At 46.4% G+C, this 24,973-nt stretch overlaps 1 protein-coding gene across 1 annotated transcript in view; it reads right to left on the bottom strand.

Annotated features, from left to right (window-relative positions):
• spef2 (sperm flagellar 2) overlaps positions 1-24,973 on the bottom strand; it is a 375,455-nt gene that overhangs the window by 127,327 nt on the left and 223,155 nt on the right. Inside the window, exons 26-27 of the mRNA XM_041185381.1 lie at positions 24,381-24,522; positions 2,450-2,587 (exon numbers count right to left, since the gene is read on the bottom strand). Of these exons, the coding sequence (XP_041041315.1) occupies positions 2,450-2,587; positions 24,381-24,522 (280 nt within the window). The remainder of the gene's footprint in view (positions 1-2,449; positions 2,588-24,380; positions 24,523-24,973) is intronic.

Genomic DNA, 24,973 nt, shown 5'->3' with positions numbered 1-24,973 from the left:
TCAGTACTGAGGGAGTGCTGCACTGTCGGAAGGTCAGTATTGAGGGAGTGCTGCACTGTCGGAGGTTCAGTTTTGAGGGAGTGCTGCACTGTCGGAGGGTCAGTATTGAGGGAGTGCTGCACTGTCAGAGGGTCAGTACTGAGGGAGTGCTGCACTGTTGGAGGGTCAGTATTGAGGGAGTGCTGCACTGTCAGAGGGTCAGTGTTGAGGGAGTGCTGCACTGTCAAGGGGTCAGTGCTGAGATAGTGCTGCATTGTCGGAGGGTCAGTACTGAGGGAGTGCTGCACTGTCAGAGGGTCAGTACTGAGGGAGCGCTGCACTGTCAGAGGGTCAGTATTGAGGGAGTGCTGCACTGTCAGAGGGTCAGTGTTGAGGGAGTGCTGCACTGTCAAGGGGTCAGTGCTGAGATAGTGCTGCATTGTCGGAGGGTCAGTACTGAGGGAGTGCTGCACTGTCAGAGGGTCAGTACTGAGGGAGCGCTGCACTGTCAGAGGGTCAGTACTGAGGGAGTGCTGCACTGTCGGTGGGTCAGTACTGGGGGAGAGCTGCACTGTCAGAGGGTCAGTACTGAGGGAGCGCTGCACTGTCAGAGGGTCAGTTCTGAGGGAGTGCTGCACTGTCGGTGGGTCAGTACTGGGGGAGAGCTGCACTGTCAGAGGGTCAGTACTGAGGGAGTGCTGCACTGTCAGAGGGTCAGTACTGAGGGAGTGCTGCACTGTCGGTGGGTCAGTACTGGGGGAGTGCTGCACTGTCAGAGGGTCAGTACTGAGGGAGTGCTGCACTGTCAGAGGGTCAGTACTGAGGGAGTGCTGCACTGTCGGAGGGTCAGTACTGAGGGAGTGCTGCACTGTCGGAGGGTCAGTACTGAGGGAGTGCTGCACTGTCGGAGGGTCAGTACTGAGGGAGTGCTGCACTGTCAGAGGGTCAGTACTGAGGGAGTGCTGCACTGTCAGAGGGTCAGTACTGAGGGAGTGCTGCACTGTCAGAGAGTCAGTACTGAGGGAGTGCTGCACTGTCGGAGGGTCAGTTTTGAGGGAGTGCTGCACTGTCAGAGGGTCAGTATTGAGTGAGTGCTGCACTGTCAGAGGGTCAGTACTGAGGGAGTGCTGCACTGTCAGAGGGTCAGTATTGAGTGAGTGCTGCACTGTCAGAGGGTCAGTACTGAGGGAGTGCAGCAGTGTCAGAAGGTCAGTACTGAGGGAGTGCTGCACTGTCGGTGGGTCAGTACTGAGGGAGTGCTGCACTGTCAGAGGGTCAGTACTGAGGGAGTGCTGCACTGTCGGACGGTCAGTACCGAGGGAGTGCTGCACTGTCAGAGGGTCAGTACTGAGGGAGTGCTGCACTGTCGGAGGGTCAGTTTTGAGGGAGCGCTACACTGTCGGACGATCATTACTTGGGAAGTGCTAAACTGTCTTTCAGGGGAGATGTTGAATTGAGGCCCCAACATAAAAGGTCCAGTGACACTATTTTGAAGGAGAGCGGGGAATCCTCATGGTGTTCTGTTCAATTAACCTCACTGAAACAGATGATCACATTGCTCTTTGTTGGAGCTTGCTGTACACAAACTGTCTGTTACATGACAACAGTGACTGCACTTCAAAAATAGTTCATGGGCTAAGAAAGCAATGAGAATGTGGTGACTTAGTGGCCTTGTCACTGGACAGGGTAATGCTCTGGGGGGGGTTTGAATCCCACCATAGCCGGTGGCAAAATTTGAATTCAATTAAAAATGTGGAATTAAAATTCTAATGAAGAATTGTAATTGTTGTATAACTAATGGCCTTTGGGGCAGGAAGTTTGCCATGTGACATGGGACTCTGAAGTGGCTGAGCAATCCTAAAAGGAAATAATCAGGGTGGACCATCTGGGATGATGGATCCTAGACACTGGAAATGGCACCGACACATGGAAACACCACCACCTGGAAGTTCCCCTCCAAGTCACTCACCATCCTGACTTGGAAATATATCACCGTTCCTTCACTGTCGCTGGGTCAAAATCCTGGAACTCCCTCCCTAACAGCACTGTGGGTGTACCTACACCACATGGACTGCAGCGGCTCAAGAAGGCAGCTCACCACCACATTCTCAAGGGCTCAGGGTGTACAAATTAGCTGTCTAGTTCCTTGTAACAGTGCTGACAACATGAAAGGAAATTATTGGCTTTAATGTGCTTTTGGAAGTCCAAAGGTCATAGAAAATTGTAAAAGTCAAAGTTCTTCCTTTCAATGTTAACCACCCCAATCTATCTGCCTTTAAATCTTCTCAGACAGTGTCAAGTTCTCACCTTTTTCACTCTTGTCCATGCCTATGGTCTCCCCATATTCCCCCAGGATTGTTAAGAAGCAATCGTTGAACTGTATGAATGAGCGTTGAACGGTAAGTTCCAATCCCTCCTTCCAACCAACATCAGGCTGTCACAAGGTAGGGGACTGCTGGGGGTTTCATACCTGCATGAGAGTCAAGTAAATGTTGAGCAGTAGACGCAGGTGATCCTCCAGCCAGCTATTTCCTATAACATTCATCCTTTCCCGCTCAGCCTCCTCCTTCCTGTTATCAGAGATGTCCCAGAGACGCTCGCGCAGATCCTGCACAGTAAATGAGCAGACTGAGTGAAATCAGATATCACAGACAGATGGGCAGAGGAATTTCCTCACAGATATTCTTAAGCTTCATCCAAGAGAACCTTTTTAGCAAGTACGTAGAGAGCCCAAAAAGGGAGGGGGCAGTTCTGGACCTAATATTCAGAAATGAGCCCGGGCAGGTGGAAGGCGTCTCAGTTGGGGAGCATTTTGGAGATAGTGACCATAACTCAGTTAGATTTAGGATAGTTATGGAAAAGGATAAGGTTGGGCTGGGAATAAAAGTGCTAAACTGGGGAAAGGCTAATTTTACTAAGATGAGATACGATTTGGTCCAAGTGGACTGGGAGCAGCTACTTGCCGATAAAACTGTGTCAGAGCAGTGGGAGACATTCAAGGAGGAAATAGTGAGAATACAGGGAAAATATGTTCCCATAAAGACAAAGGAGGGAGACCAAGTCTGGAGAACCCTGGATGTCAAGGGACATAGAGGTCAGGATTAAGGAAAAAAGAGAAGCTTATGGCAGATACCGAGGGCTCAATACAGCAGAGTCCTTAGAGGAGTATAAAAAGTGCAGAGGGGAACTTAAAAAGGAAATTAGGAAAACTAACAGAGAGCATGAGAAAACATTGGTGGGTGGAATAAAGGAAAACCCAAAGGTGTTTATTAAATATATGAAGGTCAAGAGAATAACTAGGGAATGAGTAGAAGTCAGTTAGGGACCATAGAGGTAATCTGTGTGTGGACCCGGAAGATGTGGGTACAGTCCTCAATAAATATTTTGCGCGGTCTTCACAATGGAAAAGGACGATGCAGGTAAAGACATCAGGGTGGAGGACTGTGAAATACTAGAGGAAATTAACATAGAGAGAGAGGAGATATTAGCGGGTTTACTGGCCTTAAACGTGGATAAATCCGCAGGCCTGGATGAGATGTATCCCAGGCTCCTCAGGGAGGCAAGGGGGGAGATATCAGGGGCCCTGGCAGTAATTTTCACATCCTCTCTGGCCACAGGTGAGGTGCCAGAGGACTGGAGGACTGCTGATGTTGTCCCATTATTAAAAAAGGAAGGGACAGACCAGGAAATTACAGGCCAGTCAGTCTAACCTTGGTGGTGGGGAAGTTACTGGAAAGAATTCGGAGGGGCAGAATATACCTGCACCTAGAGAGACACGGATTAATCAGGGATAGTCAGCATGGATTTGTTAAGGGAAGGTTGTGTTTGACAAATTTGATCGAATTTTTTGAGGAGGTAACCAGATCTGTTGTTGAGGGTAATGCATTTGGTGTGGTCTACATTGACTTTAGCAAGGCTTTTGATAAGGTCCCTCATGGCAGACTGGTCAAGAAAGTAAGAGCCCATGGGATTCAAGGAAAAGTGGCACGTTAGATCCAAAACTGGCTGAGAGGCAGGAAGCAGAGGGTGATGATAGAGGGATGATTCTGTGGCTGGAAGTTTGTTTGCAATGGGGTTCCGCAGAGCTTGGTTCTGGGGCCCTTGCTGTTTGTGGTGTACATAAACGTAGGGGGTATGGTCAAGAAGTTCGTGGACGACACGAAAATTGGTCGGATGGTAAATAGTGAGGAGGATAGCAGGAGGATATCAATGGACTGGTCAGGTGGGCAGAGCAGTGGCAAATGGAATTTAACCCAGAAAAGTGTGAGGTAATGCACTTGGGGAGGGCTAACAAGGCAAGGGATTACACTATGAATGGCAGGACCCTGGAAAGTACTGAAGATCAGAGGGAACTTGGTGTGCATTACTATGGAACCCTGAAGGTAGCAGGACAGGTAGATAAGGTGGTTAAGAAGGCATATGGGATACTTGCCTTTATTAGTTGAGGCATAGAATACCAGAGCACGGAGGTTATGCTGGAACTGTATAAAATGCTGGTTAGGCCACAGCTGGAGTACTGTGTGCAGTTCTGGTCACCACATTATAAGAAGGATGTGATTGTACTGGAGAGGGTGCAGCGGAGATTCACCAGGATGCTGCCTGGGCTGGAGAGTCTGAGCTATGAGGAAAGATTGGATAGGCTGGGGTTGTTTTCCTTGGAGCAGTGAAGGTCAAGAGAGGACCTGATAGAGGTGTGTAAGATTATGAGAGGCATAGATAGGGTAGATAGGAAGGCACTTTTTCCATTAGTAGAGAGGTCAATAACCAGGGGGCATAGATTTAAGATAAGAGGTAGAAGGCTTAGGGGGGAGTTGAGGAGAAATTTTTTCATCTAGAGGGTGATGGGAGTTTGGAACTCACTGCCTGAAAGGGTGATTGAGTTAGGAAATCTCATAAGATTTAAGAAGTATTTAGATATTCACTTGTGTTGCCATAGCTTCCAGGGCTATGAGACAAGCACTGGAAAATGTGATTAGTGTCGTCAGATCTTTGTTGACCGGTATGGACATGATGGGCTGAATGGCCTCCTTCTGTGCTGTAGACGTCTATGAGTCTATGTCACAGACAGATGGACAGAGGACAATTCCCTTACAGTATCACAGATAGAGAGGCAGTTTGGGAAACAAATTGGCAGAGGTAGACATAAACAAGAATTCATAGAGTATATTTGGGACTGTTTCCTAGAAAAAATGTTATGAATCCAACCAGGGATCAGGCTATTTTGGATCTGGTAATGTGTAATGAGACAGGTTTAATAAATGATCTTAGAGTAAAAGATCCCCTAGGAAACAGTGACCATAACATGGTAGAATTTAGCATTCAGTTTGAGAGTGAGAAACTTGGGTCAGAAACAACTCTGCTAAACGTAAATAAGAGTAATTACAAAGGAATGAGGGCAGAGTTGGCTGGAGTGGACTGGGAAAGGAGTTTAGCAGAAAAAACGGCTGATGAACAATAGCAGACATTTAAGGAAATAGTTCATGACCCACAACAAAGATATATCCCAGTGAGGAAAAAGAAATCAAGGAAGGGGATAAACCAACCATGGTTAACCAAGGAAGTTAAGGACAGTATCAAATTGAAAGAAAAAACATACAATGTGGCAAAGATTAGTGGTAAGCCAGGGGATTGGGAAAATTTTAAAAACCAACAAAAGATGACAAAAAGTATAACAAAGAGGGAGAAAATAATCTTTGAGGGTAAACTAGCAAGTAATATAAAAATGGACAGTAAAAGCTTCTTTAAATATATGAAAAAGAAGTGAACATCGCCCCCTTACAGAATGAAGCTGGGGAAATAATAATGGGGAACCAGGAAATGACAGAGGAGTTGAATAAATACTTTGCTTCAGTCTTCACGGTAGAAGACATTAATAGCATTCCAAAAATACTAAATAATCAAGGGGCAAAAGAGGGGGAGGAAATAAATACAAGAACTCACACTAGAGAAAAACCACTAGGGAAACTAATGGGGCTAATTGCCAATAACTCCCTTGGACCTGATGGGTTGCATCCTAGGATATTAAAGGAAGTAGCTGCAGAGATAGTGGATGCACTGGCAGTAATCTTCCAAGAATCCTTAGATTCTGGAAAAGTCCCAGAGGATTGGAGAACAGTCAATGTAATACCCTTATTCAAAAAGGAAGGGAGACAACAAACAGGTAAATATAGGCCAGTTAGCTTAACATCTGTCATTGGGAAAATGTTGGAGTCTATCATAAAGGATGTAATAGCAGAGCATTCAGAAATGCATAATCTAATCAAACAGAGTCCGTATGGCTTCATGAAGGGGAAATCATGCCTGACAAATTTATTAGAATTCTTTGAGGAGGTAACAAGCAGGATAGATAAAGGGGAACCAGTAGATGTAATATATTTGGTTTTCCAAAAGGTGTTCAATAAGGTACCGCACATAAGGCTACTTAATAAGATAAGAGCCCATGGTGTTGGGATAGTATATTAGCATGGATAGAGGATTGGCTAACTAATAGAAGGCAGAGATTTGGGATAAGGGGGGCATTTTCAGAATGGCAACCTGTAACTAGTGGAGTGGAACAGTGCTGGGGCCACAATTATTTACAATATATGTTAATGACTTGGATGAGGGAAGTGAATATACTATCATCAAGCTTGCAGATGACACAAAAATAGGTGGGAAGGCAAAGTAGCGAGGATGACACAAGGAGTCTACAGAGGGATATAGACAGGTTAAATGAGTGGGCAAAAAAGTGGCAGATGGAATATAATGTAGGAAAATATGAGGTTACGCACTTTGGCAGGAAGAATAGAGGAGCTGAATATTATTTAAATGGAGAAAGACTGCAGAAAGCTGCAGCACAGAGGGATTTGGGGGTCCTCGTGCATGAATCACAAAAAGCTAACATACAAGTTCAGCAGGTAATAGGGAAGACAAATGGAATGTTGGCCTTTATTTCAAAGGGAATGAAGTATAAAAATAGGGAAATCTTGCTAAAACTATATAAGGCACCAGTTAGACCACACCTAGAATACTGAACTGTTTTGGTCCCCTTATCTAAGGAAAGATATGCTGGCATTGAAGGCAGTCCAGAGAAGGTTCACTAGGTTGATCCCAGGTATGGAGGGATTTTCTTACAGGGAGAGGTTGAGTAGTTTGGGCCTGTACTCATTGGAGTTTAGAAGAATGAGAGGCGACCTTATTGAAACATACAAGATTCTTAGGGGGCTTGACAGGGTAGATGCTGAGGTTGTTTCACCTTGTGGGAGAGTCTGGGACCAGAAGGGGTAATCTCAGAGTAAGGGGGCACCCATTTAAAACAGAGATGAGGAGGAATTTCTTCTCTCAGAGGGTAGTGAATCTGTGGAATTCTTTACCACAGAGGGCTGTAGAGGCTGGGTCATTAAGTATATTCAAGGCTGAGTTGGACAGATTTTTAATCAGTAAGGGAATTAAGGGTTATGGGGAAAAGGCAGGAAAGTGGAGTTGAGGATTATCAGATCAGCAATGATCTCATTGAAAGGTGGAGCAGACTTGATGGGCCGAATGGCCCAATTCTGCTCCTATGTCTTACGGTCTTAGAGGACAATTCCCTCACAGTATCACAGACAGATGGACAGAGGCCTCACAGATATCGCAGAGGTGCACAGAAACATAGAAACTAGCAGCAGCATTAGGCCATTCGGCCCCTCGAGCCTGCTCTGCCATTCATTATGATCATGCCTGATCCTCTACCTCAACACCATGGTCCCACGCTCTCTCCATCATCCATGATGCCCCTAATATCCAAAGAACTATCAATTTCTTTCGTGAATATACCCAGTGACCCGGCCCCCACAGCTTCTGTGGTAGAGAATTCCACATGTTGACCACCCACTGAGTGAAGACATTTTTCCTCATCTCAGCCCCAAATGGCCTGCCCTGTATCCTGAGACTGTGGCCCCTGGTTCTAGACTCCCCAACCAGGGGGAACATCCTCCCTGCAGCTAGTCTCTCTAGCCCTGTTACGTTTCAACCAGATCCCCTCTCATTCTTCTAAACTCTAATGAATACTGGCCCAGTCGAACCAATCTCTCCTGCCATGCCCAGTTTCAGCCTAGTGAGCCTTTGCTGCACTCCCTTTATGGTAAGTGTAGCCTTTCTTAGCGAGGGACTAGTCATGGTCCACATTGATACCAATAGAGGACTATTCCCTCACAGAGATCACATAAGAACATAAGAAATTGGAACCGGAATAGACCTTTTGACCCCTTGAGCCTGCTCCGTCATTCAATAAGGTCATGGCTGATCCTTTTGTGTTTCAATTTCCACATTCCCATCTAATTCCGATAACCTTTGATTCCCATGCCTAACAAGAATCTATCTACCTCTGCCTTTAAGGACCCCGCCTCCACTGCCTTCTGAGGCCGAGAGTTGCAAAGTCAGATGGACAGAGGACTATTCCCTCACAGCGTCACAGACAGATGGACAGAGGATATTCCCAGAGTGGCTACAGGACATCCTTTGGGGGGAGGGGGATCAGAAGTCATGGTCCACACTGGTACAAACAGTAGTGGTAATGTGGGGCATGGTATTAATCAGGAGATGAGAGAAGCATGTAGCATGGGTAATACAGCAATCATGGGTGACTTCAATCTGCATATGGACTGGGTAAACCTAATGAGCACTAATGCTGTGGAAGACGAGTTTCTGGAGTGTGTTAGAGATGGTTTTCTAGAGCAGTGTGTTGAGGAGCTGACTAGAGGACAAGCTATTTTAGATCTAGTATTATGTAACGAAAAGCGCTAATTATTAATCTTGTTGTAAAATAACCTTTAGGGATGTGTGATGACAATATGATAGATTTTTACTTTATGTTTGAAAGTGAGGTAGTTCACTCTGAAGCAAGGGTTTTAAATTGAATAAAGGAAATTATGAAGGCACAAGGGACAAATTGGCTGAGATGGATTGGAAAAATACATTATAAGCTATGACTGTACATAGGCAATAGATAGTCTTTGAAGAACTATTACACAGCCTACAGCACCTATACATTCCTTCAAGGTTCAAAATCCTTAAAAAAAGTCAGTCAATCGTGCCTGACAAAGGAAATCAAGAGTTGTATAAGATTCAAAGAAAAGGTTTATAAAGTTGCCGGAAGTCGTAATAAACCTAAGGATTGGGAAGATGTTAGAATACAACACAGGAAGACCAAGAAACTGGTAAAGGAAGGGAGATTAGAATATGAATGCAATCTAGCAAAAAACATAAAAACATTCTGTTAAAGCTTCTATAGGTATGTAAAAAGGAAACATTTGGCTAAGACAAATGTGGGTCCATTACAGACAGAGTCAGGAGAATTTTTAATGGGGAATAGAGAAATGACAGAGAAACTAAATGATTACTCTGTGTCTGTTTTCACTGAGGAATATACAGGAAATCTTCCAGCTTTAGAGATCCAAGGGACTAGGGAGAATGAGGAGTCAAAGGACATTAGTATAAGAAAGAAGGTTGTATTGGAGAAATTAATGGGACTGAAAGTTGATAAGTCCCTGGGACATGATATTCTGCATCCCAGAGTGTTGAAAGAGGTTGCTATAGAGATAATGGATGTATTGGTGATCATTTTCCAAAATTCTAGATTCTGGAATGGTTCCTGCAGATTGGAAGGTAGTAAATGTCACCCCACTATTTAAGAAGGGAGGGAGAAAGAAAACAGGGAACTACAGACCTGTTAGCCTTGCATCAGTACAAAGAACAAAGAAAAGTACAGCAGAGGAACAGCCCCTTCAGCCTACCAAGCCTGCTCCAATCATATTGCCCATCAGCTAAAACATTTTGCACTTCCGGGGTCCGGATCCCTCTATTCCCATCCTATTCATGTATTTGTCAAGCTGCCTCTTAAACACCACTATCGTACCTGCTTCCACCACCTCCTCTGGCAGCGAATTCCAGACACTCACTACCCTCTGCGTAAAAAACTTGCCCCGCACATCTCCTCTATTGTTTTCTCCTCTCACCTTAAATCTATCTCCCCAAGTAATTGACTCTTCCAGCCTAGGAAAAAGCTTCTGACTATCTACTCTGTCCATGCCACTCATAATTTTGTAAACTTCTATCAAGTCGCCCCCTCAATCTCCGTCGCTCTAGTGAGAACAATCCAAGTTTCTCCAACCTCTCCTCATAGCTAATAACCTCCAGACCAGGCAGCATCCTGGTAAACCTCCTCTGCACCCTCTCCAATGCCTCCATATCCTTCTGGTAATGTGGTGACCAGAATTGCACACAATATTCCAAGTGTGGCCTAACCAAGGTTCCATACAGCTGCAGCATGACTTCCCAGCTTTTATACTCAATACCCCTGCCAATGAAGGCAAGCATGCCATTTGCCTTCCTGATTACCTTATCCACCTGCGTTGCCACTTTCAGTGACCTGTGGACCTGTACACCCAGATCCCTCTGACCGTCGATGCAATTAAGGGTTCTGCCATTTACTGTATAATTCCTACCTGTATTAGACCTTCCAAAATGCATTACCTCGCATTTGTCCAGATTAATTTCCATCTGCCATTTCTCCGCCCAAGTCTCCAACCGATCTATATCCGTTGTATCCTTTGACAATCCTCTTCACTATCTGCAATTCCTCCAACCTTAGCGTCGTCTGCAAACTTACTAATTAGCCCAGTTACATTTTCCTCCAAATCATTTATGTATACTACAAACTGCAAGGGAAAATTCTAGAATCTACTACAAAAGGATGTGATAAATGGATACTTGGTTAATCATGATCTGATTGGACATCGTCAGCATGGATTTGCGAATGGGAAATCATGTTTGACAAATTTGTTGGAGTTTTTTGAGGCTGTTACTAACAAAATTGATAAAGGAGAGTCGATGGATGTAGTATACTTGGGATTTTCAGAAGCCTTTTGATAAAGTCCCCCACAGGAGGTTGATTCGCAAAATAAAAGCACATAAGATAGGAGGCAGTTTACTGGCATGGATTAAGGATTGGCTAACAGACAGGAAACAGAGAGTAGGAATAAATGGGTCATTCTCGCCTTGGCAGGCAGTGACTAGTGGGGTACCACAAGGATCAGTACTTGGGCCCCAGTTGTTCACAATATATATCAATGATTTGGATGTGGGGACCAAATGTAACATTTCCAAGTTTGTGGATGATACAAAGCTAGGCGAGAATGTGTGTTGTGAGGAAGATGTAAAGCAGCTACAAGAGGATTTAGACAGGCTTAAGGAGTGGGCAAGAACATGGCAGATGGAATATAACGTGGAAAAATGTGAGGTTATCCACTCTGGTAGAAGGAACAGATGTGCAGAGTATTTCTTAAATAGTAAGAGATTGGAAAGTGTTTTTGTACAAAGGGACCAGGGTATCCTTGTCCTGAAAGCTAACATGCAGATGCAGCAGGCAGTTAGGAAGCTAATGGAATACTAACCTTTATCACAAAAGGATTGGAGTACAGGAGTAGGGAAGTTTTGCTTCTATTGTGTAGAAGCTTGGTTAGACCACACCTGGAGTAGTGTGTGCAGTTCTGGTCCCCTTACCTCAGAAAGGATATTATTGCCATAGAGGGAGTGCAATGAAGGCTCACCAGACTTGTTCCCAGGATGGCGGGACTGTCTTATGAAGACAGATTGGGGAAACTGGGTCTGTATTCTCTAGAGTTTCGAAGAATGAGAGGTGATCACATTGAAGCCTACAAAATACTTAAAGGAATAGTCAGGGTAGATGCAGGTAAGATGTTTCCCCTGGCTGGGAAGTCTAGAACCTGGAGACACAATTGCAAAATCAGGGGGAAGCCACTTAGAACAGAGATGAGGAGAAATTTATTTACGCAGAGGGTTGTGAATCTTTGGAATTCTCTACCCCAGAGGCTGTGGAAGCTCAGTCATTGAGTGTGTAAAAGGTAGAGATTGATAGATTTCTGATTAACAATAACGTAAGGGGTTAAGGGGATAGTGTGGGTAAACGGCATTGAAGTGTTCAATCAGACAGGATCGTAATGAATGGCACAGCAGGCTCGAGAGGCTAAATGGCCTTCTCCTGTTCCTATGTTCCTCACAGTTATCACAGACAATGGGCAGAGGACTATTCTCGTACAGATATCACGGACAGATGGACAGTGGACTATTCCCTCACAGATATCATACATAGATGGACAGAGGGTTATTCCCTCACAGAAAATTCAGACAACATAAAAGCAAGCCATCTACAGTGCTGCTTTTGTCAGCACTTGAGTGCTATTTTGGGTTGCAATTGAGTGCTTCAGTTGGAGTTTGGAGAGAGAGGGAGTTCAGTGAAGAGGGAAAGAGGTGATCCTTTCATTTTCTACCTTTCCTCAGTAAGGACAGCGGCGGCCTTGGTAAGTAGGACCTGGTAAGTATTTCTTTTGTCCTTAATATTCTCTAAACTAGAGGAAGTAAAAGTAAAGGGAGTAATTTATGGGTAAGTTATGGCAGGACGGTCTGACCAAGTGAAATGCTCCTCCTGTGCGACATGGGGAGTCAGGGACACTTCCAATGTCCGGGGCAATCGCGTATGCAGGAAGTGTCTCCAGCTGCAGATACTCAAAATCCATTTTTCCTAGCTGGAGCTGTGCCTGGAGTCACTGTGGAGCATCCACAAGAATGAGATCTTTGTGGATAGCACATACAGTGAGGTGGTTACAATGCAGGCAAAGAGTGCACACGCAGAAAGGGAATGGGTGACCACCAGACGGATTAAAGGCACTAGACTGGTAGTGCAGAAGTCCCCTGGGTCTATCTCTCTCTCCAACAGATTTTGTGTTTTGGATACAGCTGGGCAAGATGGATTCTTTGGGGAATGCAGGAACAGCCAAGTCCCTGCACCATGAGGAGCTCAGCTGCACGGTGTGGGGGAGGTGGGAAGGGTGGGAGAGCAAAAGTGATCAAAAGTTCTCGTAAGGAGAAGAGTTGGACATTTCTGTGGCCTTAGACGTGACACCAGGATGGTATGTTGTCTCTCTGGTGCCAGGGTCAAGGACGTCACTGAGTGGCTGCAGGACATTCTGAAGGGGGAGGGTGAACAGCCAGAGGCTGTGGCCCATATTGGTACCAATGATATAGGTAAAAAGAAGGATGAGGTCCCAAAAGCAGAATATAGGGAGCTAGGAAATAAATTAAAAGGCAGGACCTCAAAGGTTGTCATCTCGGGTTACTCCCAGTGCATCGTGCTAGCGAGATCAGGAATAGGAGAATAGAGAGATGAATGCATGGCTGAGAGATGGTGTAGGGGGAAGGGATTTAGATTCCTGAGGCATTGGGATTGACTCTGGGGAAGATGGGACCTGTAAAAGCTGGATGGGTTGCACCCCAGCAGGACCGGGACCAATATCCTCGCGGGGCTATTGTGGGGGAGGGTTTAAACTAGATTGGTGGGAGGTGGAAACCTGAGCAGGGAGCCACAAGAGAGGGAAACAAAGATAGGAATGAGAGACAGAAAAGTAGAAAGTACAAGTGGAAAGCTCAGAAAACAAGGGCTAGCAGCAAATAGAGCTATAGTACAAAATAAATGTGTAAAAATGTTAAGAAGACAAGTCTAAAGGCACTGTCTCTGAATGCATGGAGCACTCCCCATAAGGTAGTTGAATTGACAGTGCAAATAGATATACATGGGTATGATATGATTGTGATTACAGATACATGGCTGCAGGGTGACCAAGGCTGGGAACTGAATATCCAAGGGTTCTCTATGTTTAAGACAGACTGTCAAGAAAGCAAAAGGAGATTAATAGTGGGGTTTGGGTAGTGTCTGTGTGTGTGTGTGTGTGTGTGTGTGTATGGGGTGGGGGGGGGATTCATTTGAATTGGGCACAGCTGGCCTAGAGGCTTTGACTCATTAAAAGAAGTTAGGTTCAAATGCTAAATATATGAACATGGCTGAAGTCTTAGAACGTGAGGTGAGGAGAATTTGCATTTTTAGATAAGTCAGGATAGTTTGAATTTCAAAGAGATGGTAGGATGTTACACTTAACCAGATAAGCTCGGCCAAGCAGTGTGTTTATTTTTCCCGAAGGTTACTCATAATATTAGCGCCATGAAATGATTTATATTCTGAGAAAGGTAAAGTTCCAAAGACATATGGAAACAATGGGATTTACATTAAAAGGGAGAAGCATGTTTAAGGGAGAATGAGGTTATGTGTCAGGGAAAAGCATTGTAAGATCTACCAGAAGCGCGAGAGGTCTCCAGTATTTGTGCATTAAGCCTGCTGTCTACAGAAACCGAAGCTGGGAAAAGCTATTTTGAATTCTACTGTCCAGGGTATTGCTGGGTCTGTTTAAATCTACTTTTTACCATTGCCTTAATGAGTGTGTAACTGGAAGCCAGATTAATTAGGAGTTTTAGGAGTTATTACAGTCGTAATTTATAGACCTATGTATGTGCTTAAAATCTTTTCTTTTATTAATAAATGTTTAATTTAGTTTTCAACAAAATCTCTAAAGTCTTGGTAGACTTATTACTACTGAATTCAGGTCACGCATCTCGAAATAAATACAAATTGCAAAACTGTTGTGATAGTGGGATCAAGTTCCCCTCATGGATTTGATTCACCTAGCACACATCATCTGGCGTGTGATAACAAATTGGGGGCTTCTTGTGGTATATTTGAAATTCTTTGATTGGTTTAGAGTTGGTGAATTTTAAGGTTACGAATCTGAGAGGCGCTTTAAGTTCAGGAGTTGGTGTGAAGGATTTTTAAAGTGGTGAGACTGCAAAAATGGCTGTATCCATGGCTAGAACCTTTTTGGAAGTAGAAGGTTTAACTCTGTTGGGTTGCAAAAAGTACCTAAGGGTAAGTTAACAGGGTTTGCAGATTAGTTGTGGTTGAGATTACCTGTAGGGGCAAAGAAAGCAGACATAGTTGAAGTGATAGCACAGCATTTAAAGTTGGAAGTACCTGACACTAGTGAGTCACAGCTGGAGGTAGTGAGACTTCAGTTAGAAATGAAGACTTGAATTTGAACAAAGGAACTGAGAAAATTTGAATTGGAGGCAAAAGAAAAAGAGAAATTATTTCAAAAAGAAATGGAAATGCAAAGACTTGACCTCCAGAGGGAAAAGTTAGCAATGGAAGGGAGAGAGAAGAAAAGAGACAGAGTATCAGCTTAAACAGTTGGACTTTAAAAAAGAGACATCAGATGTTGAGGAAAGTTCTCATGATGAAAAAGCCTTTAACCTTAAATCCATTGGAGAGATTTTTAAATTTGAGCACGCTCTTCTGAAGATTGAAGAAAGAGATGGTGAGAGAGGATATTGGCTTAGAAAATCTAGATGTAGAATCAGTCTGGGTGGAGCTAAGAAGCAACAACAGATGGAAAACATGAGTGGGAGTTGTCTATAGCCCTCCAAAGAGTAGTGGTAAGGTAGGGGACGGTATTAAACAGGCTCGAGCGTAAAATAGTTGGGTGAATGTCCCAACGTCATCGCGCACTCGAGTGATATCTCGCTCTGCACGTGGGTGCCAGAGCCACGCCCACCATTAATTAAAAGGCCATTAAAAAGTCAATTGACGCTGATTTTTCATTGCCTGTGCAATTTCGTACTCATCACATGGGCAAAACAGGCAGGCAGCCAGCCGACAATTCCAAAAACCTCATCCACGGGTGGGATAAAAAGGGTCAGCAGCATTGCCAGTGTGAGTGGTGAGGAGTTTGGTAGATAGTTTGTTGCTGGTAACTTATTGGTATATGACAGTTTCATCTTTGTTTAGCAATTCATTGTTAGCATTTCCAGGCTTCGTTTCAGGACTCTTATGATGTCAAGGTCCCCAGATAATTCAGACCGTGTGGACCCTTCCAGGTATCAGACAGCCTTCTGTGACCCTGGTAATGGGGATTGTGGTCTCCATCTGAGGAGGAAGAGAGGGGCAGAAGGGAGAGGAGGCCAGGTGCTCCAATGCAGCTTCCAGGGGAGGGACCTGTGGGAGGAGAGGCGCAGGCACAAGGGGGGCAGGGCCAGCAGGTAGTCCAAGACAAGGGGGACTGCCAGGGTTTACAGGCAGCGATGCAACTACCTCAATATGTCTGAGGTGCAATGCCGAAGGAGGCTCCGCCTCTCAAGGGAGACTGTAACCTCCATTTGTCATATGATTGGCCCTGAGATCAGCTCCGACTGTGTGGGTGGACACCTCATGTCAGTGGCTCTGAAGGTCACAGTGACCCTCAACTTCTATGCCTCCAGCTCTTTCCAGGGGTCGGTGGGGGATCTGCGTGGAGTCTCCTAATCAGCTGTCCACAGTTGCATCAAGTTGGTGATAGAAGTCCTGTTCAAGCGTGCATTGATTTTCCTTCATTTCCGTATAAGACCATAAGACATTGGAGCGGAAATTAGGCCATTCAGCCCATCGAGTCTGCTCCACCATTCAATCATGGCTGATAAGTTTCTCAACCCCATTCTCTCGCTTTCTCCCTGTAACCTTTGATCCCCTTACCAATCAAGAACCTATCTACATCTTAAATACACTCAATGACCTGGCCTCCACAGCCTCCTGTGGCAATGAATTCCATAGATTCACCACTCTCTGGCTAAAGACGTTTCTCCTCATCTCTGTTCTAAAAGGTCTTCCCTTTACTATGAGGCTGTGCCCTCGGGTCCTAGTCTCTCCTACTAATGGAAACATCTTCCCCACGTCCACTCTATCCAGGCCTTTCAGTATTATGTAAGTTTCAATCATCTATCTGCTGCCCTTGTCCATCTAGAAGGTAGCGGTCATGGGTTGGGAGTGTGTTGTCAAAAGAGCCTTGGTGAATCCCTGCAATGTATTTTGTAGATGGTACATAGTGCTGCCACTATGTGTCAGTAGTGGAGGGAGTGAACGTTTGTAGATGTAGTGCTAGTCAAGTGGTCTGTTTTGTCTTGGATGGTGTCAAGTTTCTTGAGTGTTGTGGGAGCTGCACTCATCCAGGCGAGTGGGGAGTATTCCATCACACTCCTGACTTGTGCCTTGTGGATGGTGAATAGGCTTTGGGGAGTCAGGAGGTGAGTTATTCGTCACAGGATTCATCGCCTCTGACCTGCTCTTGTAGCCACAGTATTTATATGGCTAGTCCAGTTCAGTGTCTGGTCAATGGCAATCCCTAGGATGTTGATAGTTGGGGGTTCAGTGATGGTAATGCCACTGAATAACAAGAAGCGATGGTTGGATTCTCTCTTGTTGGAGATGGTCATTGCCTGATGCTTGTGTGGTGTGAATGTTACTTGCCGCTTGTCAGCCCAAGACTGGATATTGTCCAAGTCTTGCTGCATTTGGACATGGACTGCTTCAGTATCTGAGGTGTCGCGAATGGTGCTGAACATTGTGCAATCATCAGCGAACATCCCCACTTCTAATCTTATGATAGAAGGAAGGTCATTGATGAAGCAGCTGAAGATGGTTGGGCCGAGGACACTATACCTGAGGAACTCCTGCAGTGATGTCCTGGAGCTGAGATGACTGACCTCCAACAACCACAACCATCTTCCTTTTTGCTGGGTATGATTCCAACCAGCAGAGAGTTTCCCCCCTGATTCCCAATGACTCCAGTGTTGCTAGGGTTCCTTGATGCCACACTCTGTCAAACACTGCTTTGATGTCAAGGGCAGTCACTCTCACCTCACCTTGGGAGTTCAGCTCTTTTGTCCATGTTTGAACCAAGGCTGTAATGAGGTCAGGAGCTGAGTGGCCCTGGTAGAACCCAAACTGAGTGTCAGTGAGCAGATTATTGCTAAGAAAGTGCTGCTTGATAGCACTGTTGATGACCCCTTCCAATACTCTACTGATGATGGAGAGTAGTACCGGGGAGGCAGTGGCATAGTGGTATTGTCACTGGACTAGTATTCCAGAGACCCAGGTTATACATTTAGGGAGGTCAAACAATTACAGGGATTACAAAATAAATGGGAATATACTAAGAGGTGTAGATGAAGTGAGAGATCTTGGCGTACAAGTACACAGGTCCCTGAAGGCAGCAGTTCAAGTAGACAAGGTTGTAAAGAAGGCATATGGAATGCTCTCCTTCACTGGCAGAGGTTTAAAATATAAAACTAAGGATATAATGTTGGAATTGTATAAAACACTGGTGAGGCCACAACTGGAGTATTGTGTGCAGTTCTGGTCACCACATTACAGGAAGGATGTAATAACTCTGGAGAGAGTGCAGAGGAGGTTTACAAGAATGTTGCCAGGGTTAGAAAAGTGTAGCTATGAGGAGAGATTGGATAGGTTGGGGTTATTTTCCTTAGAACAAAGAAGGCTGAGAGGTGACTTGATTGAGGTGTACAAAATTATGAGGGGAATAGATAGAGTGGACAGGATAAAATTGTTTCCCTTGGTGGAGAATTCTAGAACCAGGGGACATAGATTCAAGATAAGTGGCAGAAGGTGTAGGGGGGACATGAAGAAGAACTTTTTTACGCAGAGGTAGTGGGTGTCTGGAATTCGCTGCCCAAGTTGGTGGTAGAGGCAGAAACTCTAAACTCTTTTAAAAAGTACCTGGATGTGCACCTAAAGTGCTGTAAGCTGCAGGGCTATGGGCCGGGTGCAGGAAGGTGCGATTAGAAAGGGTGTCCTCGGGCTGGCATGGACAAGATGGGCCAAATGGCCTCCTTCTGTGCTGTAACTTTTCTATGTTCTATGGTTAATGCTCTGGGGACCCGGGTTCGAATCCCACCATGGCAGATGGTGAAATTTGAATTCAATAAAAATCTGAAATTAAAAGTCTGATGGTGACCACAAAACCATTGGTGATTTTTGCAAAAACCCGTCTGGTTCACTAATATCCCTGAGGGAAGGAAATCTGCTGTCCTTACCTACATCTGACTCCAGACGCACAGGAATGTAGTTGACTTTTAAAAAAAAAAGACCTCTGAGCAAGGGCAACTAGGGATGGGCAATAAATGCTGGCCAGCGACACCCACATCACATGAATGAATAAAAAAAAAAGGCTGGTGGGGTGGTAATTGGCCGGGTTGGATTTGTCCTGCTTTGTGTGTACAGGACATATTCCGGCATATATTTCCACATAGCCGGGTAGATGCCAGTGTTGTAGCTGTACTGGAACAGCTTGGCTAGGGGCGTGGCAAGTTCTGGAGCACAAGTCTTCAGTACTATTGCTGGAATGTTGTCAGTGCCCATAGCCTTTGCAGTATCCAGTGCCTTCAGCTGTTTCATGATATCATCAAATTAGCTGAAGACTGACAACTGTGATGCTGGGGACCTCCGGAGGAGGCTGAGATGGATCATCCACTTGGCACTTCTGGCTGAAGGTTGTAGCAAATGCTTCAGCCTTATCTTTCGTGCTGGATGTGCTGGGCTCCTCCATCATTGAGGATGGGGATATTTGTGGAGCCTCCTCCTCCAGTGAACTGTTTAATTGTCCACCACCATTTACGACTGGATGTGGCAGGACTGTAGAACTTAGATCTCATCCGTTGGCCTGTGAGATCGCTAAGCCCTGTCTGTCACTTGCTGCTTATGCTGTTTGGCACGCAAGTAGTCCTGTTTTATAGCTTCACCACAGTAAATAAAAAAGGTGAAGCATACTCAGGCCATTACGACAAAACAAAATTTATCCCTTATTGACCGTCAAAACAAATTAACAGAACCTTCACTGGTCTTCAACACCAGACCAGTAAAAATAAACAAAACATTACAGAAGATCAAAAGCAAAAAATTGCGGATGCTGGAAATCCAAAACAAAAATAAAAATAGCTGGAAAAACTCAGCAGGTCTGACAGCATCTGCGGAGAGGAACACAGTTAACGTTTCGAGTCCGAATGACTCTTCAACAGAACCAAGTAAAAATAGAAAAGAGGTGAAATATAAGCTGGTTTAAGTTGGGGGGGGTGTAGAGCTGGATAGAGGGTCAGTGATAGGTGGAGATAACCAAAAGATGTCATAGACAAAAGGACAAAGAGGTGTTGAAGGTGGTGATATTATCTAAGGAACGTGATAATAGGTGACATTAAGGGTAGAAAGCAGGACGAGCAAGGTACAGATAGCCCTAGTGGGGGTGGGGTGGGGGGAAGGGATTGAGAAAGGCTAAAAGGTAGAGATAAAACAATGGATGGGAACACATTTAAAAATAATGGAAATATGTGGGAAAAGAAAAATCTATATAAATTATTAGAAAAAAGGGGGCTCGGAAAGGGGGTGGGGATGGAGGAGAGAGTTCATGATCTGAAGTTGTTGAATTCAATGTTCAGTCCGGAAGGCTGTAAAGTGCCGAGTCGGAAGATGAGGTGCTGTTCCTCCAGTTTGGGTTGAGCTTCAATGGAACAATGCAGCAAGCCAAGGACGGACATGTGGGCATGAGAGCAGGGTGGAGTGTTGAAATGGAAAGCAACAGGGAGGTCTGGGTCATGCTTGCGGACAGACCGAAGGTGTTCCACTCCTCCATCACCCCCTACACCTCAACCCCCTCCCACGGCACCTTCCCAGCAACCGCAGAAGGTGCAACACCTGCCCCTTCACTTCCTCTCTCCTCACCGTCCAAGGACCCAAACACTCCTTTCAAGAGAAGCAGCATTTCACTTGCACTTCCCTCAATTTAGTCTACTGCATTCACTGCTCCCAATGCGGTCTCCTCTACATTGGAGAGACCAAACACAGACTGGGTGACCGCTTTGCTGAACACCTTCAGTCTGTCCACAAGCATTACCCAGACCTCCCTCTTGCTTGCCATTTGAGTCTTGGTGCCTCCCCCTCGTTGGTGCCGGCATTGGAGGCAGCTGCTGACTCTGCTGTCCTGTTGGCCTTGATGACCTTGGCGGTCATCCTCTGGAAATTAAAGCTTGTGCTGGACCCGCCTGGGAGGGGTGCAGCCAGTGCCATGGCTGGTATCTCCCCAGTTGCTGCAACCTCATCAGATGCCATGGTCACTGTTACAGGGGCAGAGGAGCTGCTGCCGTCATCCAGAGTGCCCTGAGAGGAGCCCCTAAAGATGACAGGCAGCTCGTGTGCCAATGTGTGGTCACTCTGGACCTCCCTGCTCACCATTGATGGACGGGCACCGAGCTGGGATACTGGGTACCTCATCCATCTCCCACACGGACACTGACCACCTGAGGTCATTGACTGTGTGAGGGCTGCAGGTCTGAGCGGAACCCCTGATTCTGTTCCTGGAACTGCCTCTCCGTGAGAGTCACCACTCTTTCAATGGGGGAAGCAATACACTCGGCCATGATGGTCAGTGCAGTGCTGATGCTCCGCATGGTCTCCTCCATAACGGAGACCAAGGCATGCAGATCCTCATGGATCTCCACCAGATCCTCCCACACATCCCGCTGGACATCCAACATCAGCCGCCTAATGGATGACTCCAGAGGCTCATCATCAGCCTTCAAATGAGCATCATCCTGGTCTCCAACAGTCCTCCGACTGCTGGCACCTGCACCTTAAGCGAGTGTGAAGTACCCTCACTGCTGTGCACTGACATTCTAGCCAAAGATCTAATGCCCACCGAGGTGCTGGTATCTGCACTGATGCCTGGTTCAGGGAGTGGGTGTGAGGCAGGTGCTTCTGGAGCCTGGTGGTCCTCTTGGTATCAGGGGTGGCTCCTCGGGGTCCTGTGATTGGCTGCTTGGTGGTGTATCTGAGGGAGAAGAAGGACATGTCATTAGTTAAAGTCATCACACAGTCACTGTGCATGCCAGGCACCCTGGTGAGACAATGGAGATCTGCATCACGGTGACATCGTCTTTCAATGGTCAATGGGGAATCCAGGTTTGAGGCTCCCTTCAATGAGACTGCACAAAAATGTTTGCACCATCCGAAACTCTCACCTCTAACTCTTACCTTTGTCTGACACCCCAGCCTCTCCGCGGCCGGTTGACCAAGGTGCCTCTCGGGCTCCTAGGCCTCCTGCTCATATCTGGTTACGATTACGAGGTTAGCGGGGTCTCCACTGGTCCATGACCTCTCAATATTGTTATGGGCTGTCTTCCCCTGAAAGGACAGAGGAGCATTGACTAGTCCACTCTCTACCTGCAGAGCCATTGCAGCCTGGCCAATCCCGCCTGAGGGGTACCTCACAGGGCACATCCGAGTCGTGGCCCTCGAGCCGCAAGGCACTCGGTCCAAGCGGCCAGGGCTCAGGCCCTTGGCCAGCTCCGGTGTCGTTGACAGTTGGCACTCAGACTCTAACACCCCTGAGCTCCACAGGGGGATGGCCAGACCTTAACACTTCACCACATGCCGACATGGTACTCACCTTTCCTGAGCGCAGCAGCTCATGAAAGCTCTTGTGGCACCGCACCCAGTGTGTCCCACAACACCATGGCTGCTGACCAGCATTGCCACCTCCTCCCAAGCTCTTTTCATTTGGTGCACTGGCCTCCTCCTTCCATCCCTAGGGACAAGAGTGTCCCTCCTGACAGCCCCCTCCCCCAGCAGGACCATGAGGCACTCATCAGTTATCCGGGGGACCGAGTGCCCACCTGAGCTGCCCTCCTGTCTGGTGTCTGCAGCCACATTGGAATCCATCATTATTAATGTCCTGCTGACAACACCGGAGACGTCTTCCTCGCCGACAGCCTTCTCAGGCCTGACTGTGCTGGTTTTAATCCAGCTGCCCGGTCACCACTGGACCCAGCGGCTGACAGGCCCCCACCTACACCGGCCAGGCCATTGGGGAGCTGCTGGCCTGGCTGGGGGTCGATCGTGGGCAATGGGCCATTTCCCACCCTTTCTCAGGACTGCCAACCACATCCGCCCACCAAACTCAAAATTCTGGCAAATAAACTCTGACAGGGATGGACAGACTAGATACAAGGATGATAATTTCTCTGGGTGGGGGTCTAGAACAAGGGGTCACAGTCTCAGGATACGGGGTAGACCATTTAGGACTGAGATAAGGAGGAACTTCTTCACTTAGAGGGTGGTGAACCTGTGGAATTCTCTACCACAGAAGCTGTGGAGGCCAAGTCACTGAATATATTTAAAAAGAAAATAGATAGAGGTCTGGACTCTAAATGCATCAGGGAGTATGGGAAGAGTGTGGGAGTACGGCGTTGAGATAGAGGAGCAACCATGACCATATTGAACGGCGGAGCAGGCTCGAAGGGCTAAATGGCCTACTCCTGCTCCTAGTTTCTATGTTTCTATTTTTCTCTGACAGATGGACAGAGGACAGCGGACTATTCTCTCACAGTATCACAGACAGATGGACAGAGGACAGAGGACTATTCTCTCACAGTATGACAGACAGATGGACAGAGGGCTATTGTCTCTGTAATTGGTATTCTGATTGATCAAACACACAGCCATCAGCTGGGGAGAATTTCCTCTCCTAAGTCTGGGCTAGCTCACAAACATTATCATATCTTCATTCCGCGTGCATGCAGGTGATGTGCGTTAACTGGGGATTCACTTAAGTCCAATATAAGTAGGCCCAGGCTGAGGTTATTGGTTATGAGGTACATGCTTGTAATGTAAAATTTTGTAAATAAATATAAAAGTGTAAACAAAAACAAAAATAGCTGGAAAAACTCAGCAGGTCTGACAGCATCAGCAGAGAGGAACACAGTTAACGTTTCCAGTCCATATGACTCTTCATCAGAACTCTTCTGTTCTGATTAGGAGTTCTGATGAAGAGTCATTTGGACTGGAAACGTTAACTGTGTTCCTCTCTGCTGATGCTGTCAGACCTGCTGAGTTTTTCCAGCTATTTTTATTTTTGTTTCAGATTTCCAGCATCCGCAGTATTTTGCCTTTATAAAAGCATAAAGATTGGCTCTAGGTCTATCCTTCACCGACAGGCAGGAGGGGAGGGCAAGCCCTGCGGTTTGGGGAGGTGCAGCCTCCAGGAGCTCACACTCACACAGAGCCCCCGGGAGGTGGGGGTGGGGGTGGGGGAAGGCTCACACTTGTGGGAACCCCCACCGCCTGGAGGTTCCCCTGCAAGTCCCTCACCATCCTGACTGGGTAATATATCCCCGTCCCTTCACTGCCGCTGGGTCAGAATCCTGGAGCCCGCTTCCTAACAGCACTGTGGCTGTACCTACACCACAGGGACTGCAGTGGTTCAAGAAGGCAGCTCACCACCACCTTCTCAAGGGCAATTAGGGATGGGCAATAAATGCTGGTCCAGCCAGCGAAGCCCACATCCCATGAATGAATAAAAAAGAGTCCCGCGGGGGGAAGGGGGTGTTGGAGGGGCAGCCCTGAGAGCTCACACACACACACACACACACACACACACACACACACACACACACACACACACACACACACACACACACACACACACACAGTGGGGGGTGGGGAGAGGGTGTGCCCTGGGGAGGGGTGAAGTGGGAGCTCACAGTCACGCCATGTCCTGGAAGAGGGTCGGTGGAGGGGGAGCCCCTGGAGCTCATACTCACACAGAGCCCCGGGGGTGGGGGGTGGGGGCTGGTGGAGCCCTGGTGGGGGGGCTAACACTTACATAAAGCCGCAGCAGCAGCTCTGCTTTCACATCTTCATCCTGCCGCAGATCTTCCGCAATGGAATTATAGTCTTCCTGCCACTGGGATACAAACTCCTGCTTATGGTCGGGACGGGATTGCAAATACTCCTGAAAATCCTCCCTGGACACAAATGAAATGCAATGATGACCATCATATTCCCAGAAAGTACACAGCATAAACCATCTTTACACAGTCATTCTCAGTGTTAGCTCTTGTACATGTACAATACCCAGTTGGTAAAGGGCTGGCACTATAGTCTTTTATACATCATGGTATCAGGTCTGATGCAGCTCCACTTCAGTCCCCATACATCTCAGTACCAAATAGTGTACACATCTTCATGCCAGCATTTGTATACTTTGTTTTTGGCCCATTCGTATCTGAGCATTAGACCCTGTATATCTCGGTGCTGTTTCATGTATGTGTGAATGCTTGTTCGTGTACCTGCATGTGCTGGTCTGTGTGCATGTAGATGCTGGTTCATGTACATTCGAATGCTGCTTCGTGTACATGTAGGTGCTAGTACATGCACACTTGAGTGCTGGTTTCTGTACATGTGATTGCTGGTTCA

This window comes from Carcharodon carcharias, chromosome 4, assembly GCF_017639515.1.
Source record: "Carcharodon carcharias isolate sCarCar2 chromosome 4, sCarCar2.pri, whole genome shotgun sequence".
NCBI lineage: Eukaryota > Metazoa > Chordata > Chondrichthyes > Lamniformes > Lamnidae > Carcharodon > Carcharodon carcharias.
This window is presented reverse-complemented; position numbering and strand designations above follow the sequence as displayed.